This window comes from Podarcis raffonei, chromosome 2 (genome assembly GCF_027172205.1).
Source record: "Podarcis raffonei isolate rPodRaf1 chromosome 2, rPodRaf1.pri, whole genome shotgun sequence".
NCBI lineage: Eukaryota > Metazoa > Chordata > Lepidosauria > Squamata > Lacertidae > Podarcis > Podarcis raffonei.
Window position 1 is genome coordinate 23853513 of NC_070603.1, and position 15206 is coordinate 23868718.

Consider the following 15206-nt stretch of genomic DNA (forward strand, 5'->3'; position numbering starts at 1 on the left):
GAATCAGCTAGGCGTTGCAGTTGTGATTCATCTTGAATTGTTTTGTAGATAGATGAAAGAGGACGTTGGAAGACTTTTAACGAACAGGAAAATTAGTCTCTTAATGCCTCTTATCTTACTGCTTTTAAGCTTTCTGAAGAAACGACCATCTTTCTCTAGCACATATCAAAATTTGATAGCTTTTTGCTCCTATTATTAAAATTAAAATTTACTCTCAGCTGACCTGGTATCAACTTGAGTTGAGTCTGGATGTTTTGTAGGAAAGGCAAATGTTCTCCCATTGCTCAACATGTGCACTATATCAACTGGCATGGAAAAGGGAGAATATTAGAGTTAGGGAATCTCTAATTTTCTAAACGTATTTTTCCCCTGTTTCAAAAGAATAAACTTTCTGGTTGTACTTAAGTGGCAGTTTTTACTGCAGTTATTGACTGGAACATGAGGAATTTAATAGGATATCTGCAGGCAGGAGAGTTTGTTCTTTTTCCGCTTTAAACTTCAGTTTTTGTCCTATCCTTTCATCTTGAATTCGGAAGAGTGATTTGAAAGCATAATGAAAGCACATGGTTCTGTTTTTCAGCATTCATAAGGACTAGTGGCCCAAGGCCAAACTGGTTGCTGATCTGTGTGCTATATGTCTCTTCACCTCAATATCCTCAATTTTATGACACAGCATGTTATTCCCTTCATATCATTGCCCATACACTTATAGCCTCAGATCCAAGCAAGACAGAAAATGACCATTATATATTTTTTGTTAATTAGCATCTTACTCTCATTATTAAACTTGAATTAGAAGGGAACAAATAAACAGGATTGCATTTCACCATTCACACAAGTTTAAGCAGCTAAGGAGATGGAATAGATTATTTGGTAACTGTCCTAACTTGGATACACAATTAGAGTTGTTACAATTTATCTGGACATCTTTCAGTTTCATTGTTTATTCTCCCCCTCCTTCCAAGCGGCTTTGGTGCTCTCTTGGGGCATCGGTATTATGGGAGCTGTAACTATTGTATACAATTAGCTTAAAAAATGACATCTGCTATCAACTGTTAAGTGCCACTTCCTTTCCTCCTACCTTATTTATAAAAAGTCGAGCTTCTAGGGTGTTGTGGAATGTTCACAAACATTCTATCTCCTCCAGCAGAAGCTGTCAGTGGCAGAATGCTGAAAAAATATTTAACAACTGTGCGGGAAGCGAAAAATCTGTTTGGCCCGGGAAATAACTTGCCATGTGGAAGCAAGGATTTGAGGGAAAGAAGGATGGTGGGAGCAGAAACTTGGGAGGTAATAGTAGGCGCAAAGAATGCTACTATGAACTCAGGGAGATATTTCGGGGAGGGGGAAACTTCATACAAGGGCAGGAGGGAAATCTGGGGACCAGACTAAACAGACAACATTATGTGAGGAGAGACAGAGGTAGTAGTGATGGGTGAATGATGCGTATTGTTCTAAATCTGTTGCCATCCATCTGTCTCGAGAGACAGTGACCTCCCTGGGGCGCAAGCCTGGGCAGTGTTTATGGAGCTCCTGGGCTGCCCACATAACAAGACCTCCGTCTCGGCCTCACTCCAAAGGAAAGCAGAGCAATACGTTTGGCACCAGCTTGGCTGCAGGAGTTGCTGGAAGGAGACATATCAGACACCATCCAACCGTCTTAGGGACTCCACTCTGGATTTGTGTAGGGTTTACTTCTTAGCCTTTTCTTTACCTGAAGATGTGCCACAACACAGAGGAGATTTAGGGCCCGTTTTCCTTCTCCTAGATGACCTACCTTCCCAGGTTGACAAGCCCCATTTGCCCCTTGTTTAAAAGTAGCCAGGCAAATATTTGGTCTCATGTTTCCAAGTTATTAAAGGGATGCGGGTGGCGCAGTGGGTTAAACCACAGAGCCTAGGACTTGCCGATCAGAAGGTCGGCGGTTTGAATCCCTGCGACGGGGTGAGCTCCTGTTGCTCTGTCCCAGCTCCTGCCAACCTAGCAGTTCGAAAGTACGCCAAAGTGCAAGTAGATAAATAGGTGGGAAGGTAAGTGGCGTTTCCGTGTGCTGCTCTGGTTCACCAGAAGCGGCTTAGTCATGCTGGCCACACGACCCGGAAGCTGTACACCGGCTCCCTCAGCCAATAAAGCGAGATGAGCGCCACAACCCCAGAGTCGGCCACGACTGGACCTAATGGTCAGGGGTCCCTTTACCTTTACTCCAAGTTATTGAAATCCTATTCCCATTCAGTGCTGCGGGCATCTGGGAAAAGTCCAACAACTTAGGTTTGTTCCTTTATGCATTTTCAGTGTATAAAACTGATTTAAGATGGAGTTAGAATGGCAATGATTAAGATGCTGGATATTTCACTTACGGAGAAGGTATTCAGAGCTGTCATGATCATAATCATTGTCTTCAGGGAAGTGGTTAATTCGAAAACAGTGTCCTTTATATATCCCTGGAAAAGAAGAAAAACACAAAAGAAACAGATTGGAGCTTGCTTGGAAGAGGCCTGCCTCATGCCTGCCCTGTCCCCTGCTAAACAAACCAAGGGGAGTTAAAGCTTGCATAAAATGGTTCCTGTAAGGCTGGGATCTTGGGCTGAATTAGTCCATCATGACACCTACATATTCCACGGGGGAAGGGAGGATGCAATTTCTAAGAGTAGCTCTGTCTTTTTCATCCAAATCTAGTTCTGCTTTCACATTTCCTTTCCTTTTTACGCTCCTGCTTTCACATTGTTAACTGCATCACTTGGATTTGCATGACTAGGGAGAGAGGGGAAGTTGAATTCAGTTCACATTTAAATGCAAAGTTAAAGGATCTGCATTTTCCAAAGCAATACGGGAACTCAAGGACTGCCAACCTTTGAATTTAGCATAAAGCGTGCAAAAAATAAATAAATGCATTCATTCATTTCATTTATTACGGCCATAGGCCCATACAGGTAAAAACAACACACAAGTGACAGCCTGCGCCATAGGGAAAAAACCACTAAAACACCACTATAACAATAAAACACTATAAGATGGAAAGGCATACTACGCCTTAATTAGCTTGTAGTGCTCCTTGGCGTCGCTTTTGGGAAAGGACAGCGATAAATGCATATATTAGTGAAAACAACATACAAAAACATGTTACATAAGGGTGAAAGGCTTTGTGAAACTGTACCTTAGGCAAGATTGCATACCAAAATGCTGCTGAATTTTCAGGAGGCCTTTATAAAACAAAGCAAAACTGATGTAGAAATGTGGAGAGGCGAACTTAAGGCTGGAAGAATGAGAGAACCCCAAAGTGACCTGTTCACCCTCCCCATTGCATGCCAACAGCCATAGGGGTGGGCGATACTTTCCCCCTACACTATGGTACTATGGAAAGTTGTCTCTCCCAAGTTGCGCAGAGACATGTTTCAAGTGTCTTTCTGCAAGACTGCAGCCTCCTTTGTGTATTACAGTGGTACCTCAGGTTACATACGCTTCAGGTTACATACACTTCAGGTTACAGACTCCGTTAACCCAGAAATATTACCTCAGGTTAAGAACTTTGCTTCACGATGAGAACAGAAATCGTGCTCTGGTGGCACGGCGGCAGCAGAGGCCCCATTAGCTAAAGTGGTGCTTCAGGTTAAGATCTGTTTCAGGTTAAGAACGGACCTCCAGAACGAATTAAGTACTTAACCTGAGGTACCACTGTATATATGAAATCGAGTCCCTTGCCATAGGCCCTGCCCCTGCCTGACACCAAGACACTCCTGCTTGCTAGCCACACTCTCTTGATATCCACATGTTTAGCATGGACATCTGCAAAAGGGATGTGTAGGCCCAGGTCTATGCACATGACAGGTGTACAGGTGTGCCACAAGCCTGGGACCCTGAGGGGCTGGAGCCCAAAGGAGGATGCCACCTCAGGGGCGCAGCTAGCAGCACCTGCTTCCTTCCTACTTATGGAGCCCCTTCAGTGCACCTCTTCCCATCTTTTGTCCTCCATCACCCATCAGCAAAATCATGTCAGAAAAAGGAGAGGTGTCATGGGAGAGGACACGAAGCACAGTTCGCAGAGCAGAGAGAGAGAGAGAGAGAGAGAGAGAGAGAGAGAGAGAGAGAGACAGAGACAAGGCAACATTTTGCTGCTACCCACTCAGGGTCCCTCCATCAACCATCTACCACCCCCCATATGTATGCAATCCCTGGACCTTAAAAAAGGACCAAAGCATAGGACCCCTAAGGGGGGGGAGGAAGATACAAAGAGGGGAAACAAAGAGAAGGAGGGGGGAGAGGAAGAGGAAGAGGAAGAGGAAGAAGAAGAAGAAGAAGAAGAAGAAGAAGAAGAAGAAGAAGAAGAAGTTTTTATTTATACCCCACCCTTCCCAGTTCAAAAACCGGGCTCAGGGCGGCTAACAACAAATTTAAAACACTTAATTGTAAAAGCAGCATAAAATGCAGTATAAAAACATGAATAACAATAAAATTCAAAGTTCAGAAATCAATTTAGGGGAAATACGCATTAGATAATCACCAGGGCTAGCTGGCTGAATTAGTCCTACTTGGGCCAGTGAGGAGGCCAGGGGAGAATTAGCTGTGGGGTCTCAGAGTGGGTGATCTTCATAAAAGGGGAGGGGGAGGGAAGAGAAGGGAAATAAAAGATCAGGCTGAATTCAAATTAAAGGCCTGAAGAAAGAAACGAGAAGAAGAAAGGAAAGAGAGAGAAAGGGTGGGGGGAAATAAAGAGACAAAAGACAAGAAACCTTTAAAAAAGATAAAAGGACTTCCAATTTTCCATCTGTTGGTTACAAACTCCCCCCCCCCCAAAAAAAAACTATTTAAGACATTCAGTCCATGATAACATCCATCTTCTCCACTTTCTGCTACGGTCTTCAGAGTCCTTATTCACCTTTCCACCATAATCTTGTGCTACAATTGTGCATTTTCAGCTCGTAACAAAGCAGACCTCCTTTGGGCAGCTGTCCTCCTTGCTGATCTCATGCGGAGGAAGACTGCTCCTTTCCCGCTGTTATTTAAGATGGGCTCTAATTTAAGCGTCTAGATTTGAGTGCCAGTTTTGTGAGACTCTGTCAGAAGACATTTAATGCTGTCATTACAACGTAAGCCATGCGCCAGGTGATTCAAGCTGTCCATAGAACGTGCCGTGAACAAATTGGAAGCATTGCATGGCGGCTTTAATAACGTAGGTGGTCAGGGTGAAGGCAGCTGCCAGAGGTGGAAAGGAGAAGGTGAGAGAACATCAGGAGGCAAAACACACATTGATTTGGTCCTGAGGCTCTGAAAGCAGGCAGTTGCTGCGTAGGGCAGGAAATTAAGCTTTCTTGAGGAAAAATACACAGAGGATAAGTGGTTGCCATCAGCCAGTTGCTGTCTGGCACCCTGTGAGTTGTGAAACTTAAGTGCCTGTCCACATGCTGCTTATCTGCACACGTTCTGTCTTTACAAAGTAGCATTTTACCAGAAAGTTTCACCTCACACGGTGAAATGGGAGGCTCCGCCCCTTCCCACTGCCTATGGAGCAACTGCGAGGCGACTGGAAGCCATTTTCAATTAACTGCAGTTAGCACTGAGCCAAAACCCTAAACTGTGGTTAATTATAACTATGGTTTATTGAAAGGCATCTTCATAAGCAATGGTTTGCAGCTGGCTTGTTTTGGTAAACCACAGTTCAGAGTGAAGACAATTTTGGAAAGCATCTGATGAGCCTGAGGCTTGTTCATGTAACTATAAACTGTAGGTCTTTATCATGTCTAAATGCAGGGCTGTCTTAAGCATATGTGGCGCCAGGGTGCAAGGTCCGCCTGGCGCCCCCCCCGGTTGCCCAGTCCCAGGTGCACAGGAGGGCGGAGCCGACCGGCCGCCTCAGTGTCTTGCTGGCTTGGTTGCCCCCGAACTCGCGGCGCAGCAGAAGAGCCCGCCGCAACGCTCCAACCGACGGGCGAGCTCTTCCCTAGACTCAACTCTTGGGCCCTGGACTCTTGGCCTGGCACCCCTGAGAGCCTCGCGCCCGGGTGCCCCACCCCCCCAGCGCCTATGGGTAAGACGGCCCTGTCTCCATGGAGCCCCTGGCACTTCCTTGCAATTACAGAGTTGGATTGAAATATTTAAGCACCTTGGATTGATTCCTATGGCTTTGCAAGCAGAAGGCACCTCACACAATCAATGTTTTATTGAAATCAATATCTTCCCCATCTGCAGCTCCTAGGAGAGAGGATAGGCCTCATAGAGCCTATCCAGAGAATTGGGAGTCCACCTGAACAGTGTGGGCTGTCTTGTTGGGGCTGAATGAGAGGGGGAATATCCCCTGAAATCAGGCAGAGGAATCTTGCAGCTGCAGAGCTCTGCTTGTACTGGATTTTCCTACCCCATTTCAGGTGATTTCCCCTTCTCATTGCAAGCCACATAATAGTACAGCCCACACCATTCAGGAAGACCATCTCCAACCTACTGGAGGAGCTTCTCAAGGAGTGGGAAAGAGAGGAGGGCAAGAGAATATGTGGTTGGGCAAGCTGCCTTCCACTCTTGCAGTCATTAGTTTTCAATCCGCTAATTTTATTTCTGTTGTTATGTCAGATACCGTACAAGCTTAAAACCGAGCCTGTGCCTTCATTCTGGTGATTGACCAAGAAGACTAACTGTGATCTGAAAGAGGTCTCGCTTATGCTGGGATTCCTTTGCATCTGATCCTCATGAGACAAGAAATACAGCCCTGTGCTGTTACAAGCTTGCTTGCTTCTCCCCTGGTCAGCCCGTCCCTTGGGCTCTGAGATTAGTGGGTTGATCAATCGGTGCTGAAGGAAGAGGGCTTGCAGACAGTGTACATGTGCAGCCTGCAGATGCTGGTGACATGATTATGGAAATCATCAGGGGGTGAACAGAGCACAGCAGTGAGAAGAACGACAAGCGTTTGGGAGTTACCGACAATGTCTGTTCTTGCTGTGTTTGTAATTCTAATATTTGACTGAGTGCAGGATTTGAGGCTGACGCTTCCCATTTTGATTGTAGAGGTGACCAGAAACATGCAAGGCAACCTTCCTGTGGTGCTGGAATTCTTCCCAATTCCCTGACACTGGCAGCAGTGACTGCCATTGTAATGGCCAACAGCCTTTTCTCCTTAGTGCCAAAGAAAGGTACTAGGTGGCAGGTGTTGTTAAAGACACATGGGGCATTGTTCTCCTCGTTTGCCTAGTTCAGGATGCTGCTTTCCCTGCAGTGGCACAAAACTTTGCTAATAATAATAATAATAATAATAATAATAATAATAATAATAATATTTATTTATACCCCCGCCCATTTGGCTGGGTTTCCCCAGCCACTCTGGGCGGCTCCCAACAGAATATTAAAAACACAATAAAATATCAAACATTAAAAACTTCCCTAAACTGGTCTGCCTTCAGATGTCTTCTGAAAGTCAGATAGTTGTTTATTTCCTTGACATCTGATGGGAGGGCGCCACTACCGAGAAGGCCCTCTGCCTGGTTCCCTGTAACCTCACTTCTCGCAGGGAGGGAGCTGCCAGAAGGCCCTCTGCGCTGGACCTCAGTGTCCGGGCTGAATGATGGGGGTGGAGACGCCCCTTCAGGTATACAGGACCGAGGCCGTTTAGGGCTTTAAAGGTCAGCACCAAAACTTTGAATTGTGCTCGGAAACGTACTGGGAGCCAATGCACTACTCTGTGCAAGGTCCAGTTGTACTGGCTTGTAACCAGAAATGTTATGGCGAGGTGGCTTATGGGTGCACTTGGGAGATCCATTGTAAAACAATGTGAAACTGGAAGAAGTTGAATACGTTGAAAGTTCTTTAATGCGTTAATTTAGAAAGTTTCCTTATACAGTATATGCCTAAAAAGTATAGAGCCCTCCCCCCTCCCAATCCTGTCCTCTGCCCACTCATGGCAGTACTGCAGTTGTAAGTCCCTAACATAGAACTTGATCCTGTCAATCCATTTCACTGCTTATACGGAGGGCTCTGGTTGACAGTGCTGGCAGTCAGTAAAACATGAAGACTGCTGAGCTCGGCTATTGATATCATATACCAACTCACACTAGGGATGGATAACTTGAGGTCCTCCTGATGTTGCTTGCCTCCAACTCCAATCAGCCCTAGTCACCATAGTTGAAGGTCAGGGATAATTCAGGTTGTAGCTCAGCAACATCTAAAGGACCACAGGTGAGCCACCTGCCTGGATTACCAAGAGGTGGTTGTTTTTTAAGAGATTGTGGTAATATGATTAGATGACTAACAGTTTTAAGCCTTTGCAGATAGCATACTCTCCATTTCCCTGATGAAAATTGGGACGTCCTATTCCAATAATAATAATAATACCACCATACCCATTTGACCTGGTTGTCTCAGCCACTTGGGGCGGCTTCCAACATATATATAAACATAACAAAACATTAAACATTTTTTTAAAAAAACCTTTCCTATAGAGGGCTGCCTTCAGATGTCTTCTAAAGGTTGTATAGTTACCCATCTCCTTGACTCAGGGCCCGCAAAGCTCAATACCCTCCAGCATTTCTCTGGTGAAAATTGGGATGTCCTAAGGAAAAGCCTTAAGGAAAAGCGGGTGGCGCTGTGGGTTAAACCACTGAGCCTCTTGGACTTGCCGATCGGAAGGTCGGTGGTTCGAATCCCCACGACGGGGTGAGCTCCTGTTTCTCGGTTCCAGCTCCTGCCAACCTAGAAATTTGAAAGCACGCCAGCGCAAGTAGATAAATAGGTACCGCTCCGGTGGGAAGGTAAACGGTGTTTCCGTGCGCTGCTCTGGTTTTGCCAGAAGCGGCTTAGTTTTGCTGGCCACACGACTCAGAAAAACTGTCTGCAGAAGCGGCCTTTAAAGCAAGATGAGCGCCGCAACCCCAGAGTCGTTCGCGAGGAACCCCAGAGTCGTTAACTGTCAGGGGTCCCTTTACATTTACCTGTAAGGAAAAGCAGGGCATTCCAGGATCTGATCAGAAACTGGGATGGCTTCTGTAAATCAGGGACTGTTCAGGCAAAATAGGGGCACTCGGAGGGTCTGAATTAGGATGAGAACTTCTGAAAAATATATTATACATTTTCCTAGTGGGTGGGCTTTGCCTCTTCTCTGAAGCATGAAGCTCCATGTGAAACAAGATATCTGCTACTATGTGTTGGGTTTTTTGCCTAATTAAAATGAAGCAGACTGCCACCAGGTAGCAACAGAAAATATACTGGCAGACACCAGATTCAACATTATGAGTCTTTGCTGCTTGAAGTGGTTCGTTCCCTCTGGAGTAACAAATCTCTTGCATACACACGGTGGCTTGCATATAATAGCCCCTCCAGGCACAGTTTACACAACGAAAAAGTATATGGCAATTTTGTTTAGCTTAATCGTGTTTTTTTAATACTTCCTATCTGATCTGAGACTTTGTGGTTGTTGTTTTTTGTTAGGACTAAAGTTTTTTGGTGGCTGTTCCATTCATCAAAAATAACAACATTTAAGTAAGTGCTACAGCACTATGTGGGAATTGGACAAACCATTTTGAATCTGTCAATCATAGTTTATCTAGTTCCCATTTTTTCCATTTTTACATCCGATTCACCACATTTCTGCATCAGTTTGTGATTTTTTAATTTAAGTCCTCCTGAAAATTCATCAGCATTTTAATGTGAATTCCCCCCTCTAACGCATTTTGTATGTAATTCCCCCTAACATAATGCAGTTCATATTTATGAACATATGCATTTTGGTATACAGTACGCCCCATCTTTCTTTCTTTTTTTAAAAAAATAGTTATGGTTTTCAGTTATATACATTTCAATAGTTTTACAGTCATTTTAACATTTCAAAACTCGACTTCCTTCCTCCTCTTTCTCTGGTTCCTTAAGTTTATTTTATCATTTCCTGCATACAGTGGTGCCCGCAAGACGAAATTAATTCGTTCCGCGAGTTTTTTCTTCTTGCGAGTTTTTTTGTCTTGCGAAGCACGGTTTCCCATAGGAATGCATTGAAAATCAATTAATGCGTTCCTATGGAGACTGCCTTCAGACCAGGTCCGGGGACAGTCTGTCCCCGGACCTCTTCTGAAGGCAGGCCGGGGGAGAACGGCAAGCTCCGGGGACAGAGGTGAAGGGGCAGCGCTCCTTTGCCTCTTTCCTTGAACCTCTTCTGTAGGCAGGCGGGGGGAGTACGGCTTTTCTTCAATAAACCATTTCCATTCTTTTATAAAAAAAATTGTTATTTTGATTTCTTATTTTTCCAGCAAGTCTCGCCATTTCTGCATAGGCCATAAGTTTCTGTATCCATTCTTCTTTCACTGGGACTGCTTCTTCAGAAGGCTGGTGGTAGGAAGAAAAGCCCTTCTCCCCCCACCAGACTTCAGAAGAGCTGCGGGAAGTCCGGCGGGGGTCCAAGGGATTCCCTCCCAGCCCGCCCCGCTGAAGTTTAGAGGGAGCCTGTGGGGAAAAACTCAAAAGAAATTTCGTTTTGCGAGAAAGGCCCATAGGAAAATTTGTCTTGCGAAGCGGCTAAAAAATCAGAAAACCCTTTCGTCTTGCGCATTTTTCGTTTAGCGATGCATTCGTCTTGCGGGGTACCACTGTATTCTAAATTAACTCAACTTATTCATCTACTTTATTCATCTACTTTAATTGTTTACTCTTGTGAAACTGGAGGTTACTACAATATTCCTGTCAATGTCCTTATCTGTTTACAGTTTATTTGTACATATTCAATAAACCATTTCCATTCTTTTATAAAAAAATTGTTATTTTGATTTCTTATTTTTCCAGCAAGTCTCGCCATTTCTGCATAGGCCATAAGTTTCTGTATCCATTCTTCTTTCACTGGGACTGCTTCTTTGCATTTTTGGGCAAATAACATTCTTGCTGCTGTAGTCGCATACATGAATAAATTTCTATACTGTTTAGGTAGTTCTATCCCTATAATTCCTAGAAAAAAAAGCTTCTGGGTTTTTTTGTTTTTTGTTTTACAAATGTTATTTTAAACATCTCTTTCAATTCATTATATTTTGGTATACAGTTTTTGGTTGGAGAACTGTATCGCAAGAAATCCTGAGAAGTGTGAATTTCAAAGCTGTTTTTCAGTTCACACATTGTTTCAGGAAGCCGTAATTAGGTCGATTCACATTAAAAGGCAAAACAGACTGAATTTCCTCCCCATTCATAATGTTATGTAATGCTTTTTCATAACATTACCAAAGCAACACTTACCTGTCACAAAGCATTGTATTATTATTTTTTCAACTACACAAATGTTCTGCTAGGTCAGTTAATGTGTCTAGCAACTCCTAAAACACATCCTCAGTATTTCTACCTCATCATTTCTCTGAAAAAGCATACCATTCTCCAACCAATTTAGCTTATACTGTCTGTGTACATGTAAACACACACCTACACAAATACCCCTTTGCACAGAAAACCCTCCTGCTGTTAGACTGTAGAGGTGGCATAATATTTCCACACTGTCCTGAGCTCATGCGCAGCCGTGCATATTAGTTCCATAAACTGATTGATGAAAGTTGAAAACTGCAAAGTCTTATTATGACTAAAAACAAATTCTAGCCTTACGGAAATCAAATTCATTCCTGGTGAAAGCAAAAATAGTTTACACACCCTCTCCTAAAGGTGCATCAAACACGACTTCAAATTAATCCTGAATGATGGATTTATCTGACAGGTCAGAGCTGCAATAAAATATTGCAGCATCGAGAGCTCCTGTATATTGCCCTAGTGAGTTATGCCCTGCTCTAAAATAGGCAATTCCATTTTCTCCCCCCCCCCTTAGTTCACCAGCCTTCTGAGGTCACTTGCTGCTTGCTAGAATGTTTGTGGGTTTCCCACTCTTTAAAACAAACCTGCAATTGTTGATGTTTCCCTGAACCTTCCAATACATCCCTCATGTTCGGACAGTGCCATTTGGCTGCATACACACCAAGCTCCTCTGAATATTGGAAATAAGAGGGAACGATGCCTTCGTCTAAAGGGACACAGGTGGTGCTGTGGGTTAAACCACAGAGCCTAGGACTTGCTGATCAGAAGGTCGGCGGTTCGAATCCCTGTGACGGGGTGAGCTCCCGTTGCTTGGTCCCTGCTCCTGCCAACCTAGCAGTTCGAAAGCACGTCAAAGTGCAAGCAGATAAATAGGGACCGCTCCAGCAGGAAGGTAAATGGTTTTAATTATGTAACTCTTTTCATGTTGTGAGTGTGGTGGAAAGATATGGAAAGGCGGCATACAAATTATGATGATGATGTTGACACAAACCTACAAGTTTCAGAACTTTCAATAATACCTATGGTAAAGGAGTCATTTATATATGGGTTCGAAACACAAGTTGGGCAGAAGATTCCTGCATTGCAGGGGGTAGAACGAAATGGTCGTCGTGGTCCCTTCCAATTTTACAATTCTATGATTCGATGATGGTTTACCTTAACTTCTGGTTGGCTGCAACCCAACAAACACTAGCAATATTACAATAGATTGTGGGAAGGGCATTGTGTCTGTTGGTTGTCTTGAGGTGTTAACTGGTTTTTGTGTGTGTCTTCTTTCACTAGTAAAACCAATTGCACTTGTCATGTTCTCCTACATATTACTGCTATTTCTTTGCACCTAAAAGGGACAGAGGATCATTTCATCTGCCTAGCATTTGCTTGTCTTAAAAACCTCAAGTTGAGAGTGTGATCTGCTGCATATGAACTAAATCCTTTTTATATGTGACCTACTTCATTTTGCATTCATCATTGTCTTGGGTTGATTCCAGGCAGTGTGAACAGCAGGGTCTTTCTGAGACCTTCATTATCTTTGCTGGGACTTTTGTAAATGGAGTGGCGTTTACTGGGGGTGTTTGCAGTAGATACTTCATTGCCCACCTAGCATGTTGGAACCTTGCTTTCCATTTACTGAAGACACATCAAGAGACAGCCTATGCAGAAACCCGTCATGGCTCATTGCATGTAATGAGATTATTGATTTTAGCCTCAGTCTAAAAGTCAGCACACGCACAATGATTATCCTGCGATAATTCCTCTCAGTAGCTTCCTTGTCACCCCGACTTTTAAAATTCCTCTGCACAACTTTTTTTTTTTTAAAAAAGCTAGTCCTGGGGTTTGGTAGAATGATATAACAGAAAGAAAAAGTGTGCCACCATATTCCAACCATATTCCAGAGCAGATTTGGGATATATTATATATATATATATATATATATATATATATATATATATATATATATATATGGGATATAATATAATATATAAGATTTGTGATATAATATAACAACAACAACAAATAATATATAATAATAGTAGTAATAATAATAGTAATAATAGTATAATTTATTATTTATACCCCGCCCATCTGGCTGGGCTTCCCCAGCCACTCTGGATGGCTTCCAAAAAAATATTAAAATACCGTAATACACCAAACATTAAAAGCTTCCCTTAAAAGGGCTGCCTTCAGATGTCTTCTAAAAGTCTGGTAGTTGTTGTTCTCTTTGACATCTGCTGGGAGGGCGTTCCACAGGGTGGGTGCCACTACCGAGAAGGCCCTCTGCCTGGTTCCCTGTAGCTTGGCTTCTTGCAGTGAGGGAACCACCAGAAGGCCCTCAGTGCTGGACCTCACTGTCCGGGTAGAACGATGGGGGTGGAGACGCTTCTTCAGGTATATTGGACCGAGGCCGTTTAGGGCTTTAAAGGGATGGAAAGTTTTGTGGTGCAAACAAAATTCATTCTGCCAGGGGTGTGGCATGAGGGGTGCCAGGGGAGCCATGGCCCTGGGTGCACAATTTTTGAGGGGACACAAACCAGGTGCTCCCAGGTGCCCCCAAGGCGGCTTGACATGGGGCTGTGTTGGCCAACTGGGCTCCCCACTCCGTGTGGGTAGGCAAGCGGCTCAGCATAGCCCCGCTTTGCTCCAGTGGGGGGTGAGGGCTGGGCTAACACCCACCTGGCACCCCCAGTGTGTGTGTGTGCATGCGCATCCCCACCCTGGGCGCCAGCAACCGATGTTGCAATGCTTCATTCTGATCTTATAAAATCCCAGTTATACTACACTAAACCAGATTCACCGAAGCTCAGAATTCAGCTGTATCTCGCCTCTTCCGTTGCCCCATTTTTTAGAAAATGCATTCCATGTTGGAATTCTGACCCCAAACTGCTTGGCCTCCATTGCACATCCATTTCTAATTCTGATACATTCCATTCTGAAATAATCTTTTTCTCCCAGATCTATCGGGTCTTTGAGAAGGGGTTGAGAAGCTTGCCTCCTCTCATTTCAGCTGAATGTTTCCTTGTGAGCCTTTTCTGCCACAAAGGCTCACTGTCAGAAGCTATTATATCTTTACCCCTGTTATCTTCCCCTTCACATCTTTCTTTTCTTTTTATATATATAAAAAATGTTTACTTCAAATGCTCTTTAACACCTCACTTTGTCCAGCCTGGCTGCATTGTAGCACAGTGGGACGTAACTTAGAGATATCTCTTGCCTCATTTACTGGATATGATTGCTTTCTCATTTCTGACTCCCAAAGTTGTAAATTGGCTCATGCTGACAAGGAGGGCGAATCTCTTTTACATATGTACATCCAGGGCTTTTTTTCCAGCCGGAACTCGCCGGAACTTAGTTCTGTCACCTCTCAGGTGGGCGCCATTTCCATTCTAAGAGAACAAGGGAGGTATTCATGGTGAGTTCCAGCACCTCTTTTTCTATAAAAATAGCACTGTGTATATCTACTTTTTTCATAAATTTTGTTCAGCCCTAGGAGTCATTGAGGGACACGGGTGGCGCTGTGGGTTAAACCACAGAGCCTAGGACTTGCCGATCAGAAGGTTGGCAGTTCAAATCCCTGCGATGGGGTGAGCTCCCGTTGTTCGGTCCCACCTCCTGCCAACCTAGCAGTTCAAAAGCACGTCAAGTGCAAGTAGATAAATAGGTACCGCTCCGGCGGAAGGTAAACGGTGTTTCCGTGCGCTGCTCTGGTTCGCCAGAAGTGGCTTAGTCATGCTGGCCACATGAGGCGGAAGCTGTACGCCGGCGCCCTTGGCCAATAAAGCGAGATGAGTGCTGCAACCCCAGAGTCGGTCACAACTGGACCTAATGGTCAGGGGTCCCTTTACCTTTAGGAGTCATTATCTGTTAGGCTACTTAATGCCATACACTTAACAGCACATGAAACAACCCCCCCCCAAAAAAAATCATGGGAACTGTAGTTTACCCCTTACAGAGCTACAATTCCTAGC

General features: G+C 44.2%; 1 protein-coding gene and 1 long non-coding RNA gene across 2 annotated transcripts in view; one reads left to right on the top strand and one right to left on the bottom strand.

Moving 5' to 3' along the window:
- LOC128407242 (uncharacterized) overlaps positions 1 to 15206 on the top strand; it is a 106786-nt gene that overhangs the window by 54266 nt on the left and 37314 nt on the right. The gene's annotated exons all lie outside the window — the stretch shown is intronic.
- CACNG4 (calcium voltage-gated channel auxiliary subunit gamma 4) overlaps positions 1 to 15206 on the bottom strand; it is a 91318-nt gene that overhangs the window by 14081 nt on the left and 62031 nt on the right. The window contains exon 2 of the mRNA XM_053375347.1: positions 2358 to 2441. Within this exon, the coding sequence (XP_053231322.1) occupies positions 2358 to 2441 (84 nt within the window). The remainder of the gene's footprint in view (positions 1 to 2357; positions 2442 to 15206) is intronic.